This window comes from Chiloscyllium plagiosum, unplaced genomic scaffold (genome assembly GCF_037043375.1).
Source record: "Chiloscyllium plagiosum isolate Xiang-an unplaced genomic scaffold, Cpla_swu_hap1 HiC_scaffold_11, whole genome shotgun sequence".
Lineage (NCBI taxonomy): Eukaryota > Metazoa > Chordata > Chondrichthyes > Orectolobiformes > Hemiscylliidae > Chiloscyllium > Chiloscyllium plagiosum.
Window position 1 is genome coordinate 49137965 of NW_028270149.1, and position 6255 is coordinate 49144219.

Consider the following 6255-nt stretch of genomic DNA (forward strand, 5'->3'; position numbering starts at 1 on the left):
TATAGTTGGACAGTTGACAAACAGTAGGGGACTTGCAAAGCAATTTTTTTTTCAAAGTGCTCAGCGAAAGTATATACCAGTGAAAAGGAATAACTGTAAGAAAAGGGGTAATCTGCCATGGGTGTCTAAGAAAATAAGAGAAGCAGAAGCCTAGAAGAGCACAGCAAGCCAGGCAGCATCAGGAGGTGAAGAAGTCAATGTTTTGGTTGTAACCCTTCTTTAGGACCCAAAACGTCAACCTCTCCACCTCCTGATGCTGCTTGGCTTGCTGTGCTCTTCCAGCCTCCTGGCTGTCTACCTCGGATTCCAGCATCTGCAGTTTCTTGTCTCGAACAAAATAAGAGAGGCTATCAAATGAAAAGTGAAGGCATACAAAGTGGCAAAGACCAACGGGAAACTTAAAGATTGGGAAAATTTTAAAGGTTAACAGAAGCCACAAAACAAAAGTAAGATAGATTATGACAGTAAACTAGCTCAGAATATAAAGACAGATAGCAAAAGTTTCTATAATTATATAAAATGAAAAAGTGTGGCTCAGTTAAGCATTGATCCTTTAGAGAGTGAGAAGGGGGATTTATAGAGTCATAATGAGGAAATAGCCAAGGCATTGCACAGGTATTTTGTGTTAGTCTTCCCAGCAGAGGACAAGAATAACATGCCAGTAATTGACAAGGAGGCGAAGGTAGGTGAGGACCTGGAAGCAATCATTACCACGAAAGATGTTGTATTTGGCAAGTTAATGGGGCTAAAGGTAGACAGGGAGGAGAAAGTGAAGACTGCAGGCAGCATCTGAGGAGCAGAAGAATCAACGTTTCAGTCCTGATGAAAGGCTTATGCCCGAAATGCGATACTCCTGCTCCTCAGATGCTGCCTGACCTGCTGTGATTTTCCAGCATCACAATCTCGACTCGAAAGGTTGCAAGTTTCATGGCCCTGATGGAATGCACCAGGGTAGTAAAGATGGCAGGAGAAGTAACAAATGCACTTGTGGTAATTTTCCAAAATTTGCTGGACTCTGCAGATTGGAAAACAGCAAATTTGATGCCACTGTTTAAAAAAGAGGTAGACAAAATATGGGGAATTATAGACCAGATAGAGTAAGTTCTGTAGTGGGGAAAATGAGTCAATCTATTACCAAGGAAGAAATAGCAAGACATCTTGACAGAAATTGTCCCATTGGACAGACACAGCATCGGTTCATGAAAGGCAAGTCATGCTTAATTCATCTACTGGAATTCTATGAAGACATTGTGAGCACAATGGACAACTGGAACCTAGTAGATGTGGTGTATCTAGATTTCCAAAAGGCATTCGACAAGGTACCGCAAAAAAAGCTGCTGTATAAAATAAAGGTGCACAGCATTGTGGGCAACGTATTAGCATGGACAGAGGAATTGATAGCTAACAGGAAGCAACGAGTGGGGATAAATGAGTGCTTTTCTGATTGGCGATCAGTGACTAGTAGTGTGCTTCAGGGATCAGCATTGGTATCGCAATTGTGTAAAATTTACACAGATGATTTGGAGTTTGAGACCATGTGTAGTGTGCCAAAGTTTGCAGATGACACTAAGATGAGTGGTAGCGCAAAGTGTTCAGAGGGCTGTGAAACTTTGCAGAGGAACATAGATAGTTTAAGTGAGTGGGCAAAAGTTTAGCTGATGGAGTACAATGTTAATAAATGTAGTCATCAATTGTGTAAAAAGGACTACTATTTGAATGGTAAAAAATTGCAGCATGCTGCTGTGCAGAGGAACCTGAGTGTCCTTATGCATAAATCACAGAAGATTGGTCTGCAGGTGCAACATGCAATTTTGAACACAAATGGAATTTTGTCCTTCATTGCCAAAGGGATTGAGTTTAAAATTGGAGAGGTTATGTTGCAGCTGTCTCAGCTGCTGCTGAGGCCACAACTGGAGATACTGCTACAGTTTTGGTCTCCTTACTTGAGAAAAGATGCACTAGCACTAGAAGGGATGCAGAGGAGGTTCACTCGGTTGATTCCAGAGTTGAGGAGGTTTGCTTATGAGGAGAGACTGAGTAGGCTCGGATTATATTCATTGGAATTTAGAAGAATGGGAGGCGGGATTTATAGAAACATAAAAATGTGAAGGGAATAGATAAGATAGAAGTAGAGAGGATGTTTCCACTGGCAGGTGAAACTAGGACAAGAGGGCATAGCCTCAAAATTAGGGGGAGCAGGTTTAGGACAGAATTGAGAAGGAACTTCTTCACCCAGAGTGTCGTGAATGTATGGAATTCCATGCCTAATGAAGTGGTTGAAGCTTCCTCAGTAAATGCTTTTAAAGCTAAGAGATAATTTTTTGAACAATAGCAGAACTGAGGTTATGGTGAGAGGGAGGATAAGTGGAGCTGAAGCCACAAAAAGATCAGCCATGATCTTATTGAATGGCAGATCAGGCGCGAAGGGCCAGATGGCCTACTCCTGCTCCTCATTCTTATGTTCTTCTCCCACCATAAGTCTTAGTGGGTGGGTTAATGTAATGTGTTCTGTGGCTTGGGACTAACGCCCATAATCCTCTGAGGGTTGCCCCTCACTTTCACCTGTGGAGCAGAAAGCTGTAACTTCCCTAACCTGTGTAAACTGGGTTGAATTCTGTTCACTGTCTTTGAGGATGACGGGTGCTGTTACGACACAATGCTGACTTTTTACTTCCAAATGCATATATTGTCATAACTATTGTGAATTGGACTCAATGGGCGGTATCCTACAATCCACACTGAAGTGGCTTTGGAATAATACATGTTTGAGGGAGCATGTGCTGAGTAACCTGGGTCGTTCACCCATTGTGTTTCCACCTCTGACTGCACCCACCAGAGACACAGGAAGCTACAAATGACGAGTCTGGGGTGCTGCTGTGATAGTATTAATGGTACTAGGACCCAGGCTGTGGGAAATTTCCTACAGATCCCTGGAGTCAGCCTCCTGATAGCCGGTGATTGTGGGCCAGTGAGTCTGCCTTTATCTATCCCTGTCACTCTCTACAATGATCGTCTGGCAGCTGTGGTTACCAATATTTTGTAAAGTTTCAGACATTTTCAAAGGACACCTCCATCTCTTGCAGCATTGTTGCCAGTAGGACAATTCTGTGAGTCACCCCCATCGGCCATTTGAATATTTGGTCTAGACTTCATCTTTGGTATATGATGCTTCCACAGACAGCTTCTTTAACAGGGTACCTCCAGGAAGGTCACCAAGATTGGTGACCAAGTAACACCAGCAACACTGGAATTTTCTTTCGATCTCTTCAGTAAGTCCTCAAAAGTTGTGCCCGGAATTCCCACTTCCCCAGTTAAAACCCCAGCTCTGCTATAAAATGCCTTCACAAAGATAACCTGAAATCCATTTTCTCCTGTGGAAAAATGACACTAAAGTCAAGCTGTGACAATCTTTTCATCGACAGTAAAGATAATTCTGAGATGTTCAAGTTGTAGTGTTGTTTACTCAGCAATTCCTCCCCTAAGGTTATTTTTGCTGTAAAAGCCAGATCTGAAGGAAGAAACAAGTACTATGACATTGTTTAATTCTAATTAACCAATTATACTGCGATCCTAGTAAATTACCTTTTACAGTATCAAAAGCAGTGAGATTGAAAATCTTATTCATGAAATTTTACACAATCAGATGTATTCTAGATGGTTGGAAGGAAATTTAAACTTATAGCTTCACTACAGAATTACATAAATTATTCCCTCAAACAGTGCTATTCTGTCATAAAGAACAATCTTTATAATTATGGTATGAAGTAATTCCACTGCGCCCCAAACATGCCACTGAACACACAGATGGAATCTACACATAACCAGTCAGATTGTAGGAGTTGAATTCCGATTTTGCTGCTTTTGACTGAACAGATGCAGCCGATGGAGCAGGTGCAGAGCGGTTGGCTGCAGGATTCTGGTAGGATATTGGTCGTCTACTGTAGGGCTCAGTTCTCCTACCTATAAATGACAGGGACAGCATGACTCCTCCAATGATGGACAGCATCGCGGCAACGACCCCAAGGTACAAAGACTCACCGATCTCAAACTTGAGGTCACCAGGAATCAATGGATTGTTGAAATTCAGTATCACTCCATTCATTGTCCATGCCACTGGCACCAATCCTGCTAGGCCAGCTATGATAAAGAAAACTCCTCCGGTGCCAGCAATCTTGTCTTTTATTGGAGAATCCTTGGCACATACTGTGCATTTCATGCCAATCACAGAAATTGTTATAGCCAGTAATGAGACAGAAACTGAGGTGACCATCATGGCACGAGCAGTTTGCAGGTCTGCCGGCAGTTCTAGGACAGAGTTATATGTATCGCATTGGAAAACACCAGTACTGAACATGGCACATTCCCACCACAACCCTTTCATGTAGACAATAGCAGTTACGACATTTGCTCCAATGTGTGCCGTGATCCTCCAGTGGGGCATAATAGTAGCTGACAATGTCCCAACCATGCCGATTATGCATACGATCAAAGCTACTAATTGCATGGCAGTGTTAGCCATTGTGAAACTCAAAAGATTTTCCTCAAAAATAGTTCTTGCGTCCTTACAGGATGCATCCAGTGCAAAACTCTGCTTCAAATGCCTGTTGTTCCCGTTAGTGACCTGGCTTCATGTGTCTATCTGAAACCATAAAGATTAAAGTTTTATTGATGACTGCTGAATAAGTGACCTTGGTCCCTTAATTACCTGCAATAACTAAGCTCAGCAAATAATAACTTTTCTTTATTGAACTTCCACAAAAAGCTGAAATTATTTCATTTGAGCTATTTATCACAGGATGCTTCAGTTTGAAACCTTACATTCACAAATGACTTTACCATCTGCTGCCCTTTTATTGGCGCACATTCATGTTATCACTCCATTTAGATCTAAAGGGTAAAGTAGCCTGAGTTGTGACTAAAGCACGTCTGCTATTCACTGTGTTGCTCAATGTATATACATCAGGGAAGTTAAAACCACTATGTGTCTGCATAGCTTTTGTGGAAAATAGTTTGTGGAACTCTTTCGGAAGTTGAAATCTGTTTATGAATCAGGGATGGTCATATTAACCGCTTAGCCTTTACATGGAGATATCATTAACACTTAACTAAAATTCACATGATAGTTGACTGCAAAGCATCGTTATACATGACAGTTGTCATTATCCAGGAAACAGTTATGAAGAATTGTTGTTAGTGTTTGTATTGGATCAAGACGCAAAAGTATTTTCTCTTTGGAGAATCCTGAATTCACGGCTGCTGGTGCCACCAAGAAACTGTTAACAGCAGAAGAACACCTTGACCTGGATACCTCAACATTTGTCATTTAGCTATCACTTTCAACGAGAATGTTCACAATCGGATCTTCAAAGAATTTCCCAAAGCACTCATGATGCCGTCAGAACTATTGCTCCACCTGCCCCTCACCAGTGTGAGGCATGACCCATTGTAAACCCAGGGCTCAGGACCATTCTGCTAGCAAGCTGCAGGCGTGAAGCTATTACCCCACTGTAATCCATGATGCCGGTAAAATGGGAAATTGACCTGGAGATCAAGTCAGAAAAGTTAAAGAGGTAATCCAGAGAGTGAGAGGGGAGAAAGGCAATGGGGCAAACAGTTTAACTTAGAAACAGGAGGAGAATTGCTATTTCTGTTGTTTTCACCAAAATAAATTTGTAATGTACCTGCATCCGATTATAAGTGGCTTTTGGTATTGTCTTTTAAGACGATCTCACTCACCTGTTTGCACCAATGTTCCTGATCTACTATGTGGGTTAGTGGCTCCAAAGCAGCCTGCAGGCTTTGCTCTAATAACACATAGTACAAAAGGTTTAAAGCCAGTGTACACTATAAAAACCCAGACATAATTAAATTGTAAAGGAAATATTGAACACATTGTCTATTTACATCTGAAAGTGAAAACCAATTGAATATGAGGAACCCTTTGTTTGGAAAAAGTTTGCAGCAAAAAGAGTCATTTGCACTCTTGATATCATCACTGTGCAAGATGTTTCATTTAGGTATTAAGCACATAAGATTAGATTAGTTACAGTGTGGAAACAGGCCCTTCGGCCCAACAAGTTCACACCAACCTGCAAACCACCCGGACCCATTCCCCTACATTTACCTCATCACCTAACACTATAGGCAATTTAGCATGGCCAATTCACCTGACCTGTATATTTTTGGACTGTGGGAGGAAACCGGAGCACCCGGAGGAAACCCACGCAGACACGGGGAGAATGTGCAAACTCCACA

The 6255-nt window shown here is 41.8% G+C and overlaps 1 protein-coding gene across 1 annotated transcript; it reads right to left on the reverse strand.

Moving 5' to 3' along the window:
- Positions 1–278: 278 nt before the first annotated feature.
- LOC122557500 (claudin-2-like) lies at positions 279–4633 on the reverse strand. The gene has a single exon (XM_087992039.1). It carries the CDS (start codon positions 4517–4519, stop codon positions 3812–3814), a length of 708 nt encoding a protein of 235 aa, XP_087848165.1. The 5' UTR covers positions 4520–4633; the 3' UTR covers positions 279–3811.
- Between the last annotated feature and the right edge of the window lie 1622 nt (positions 4634–6255).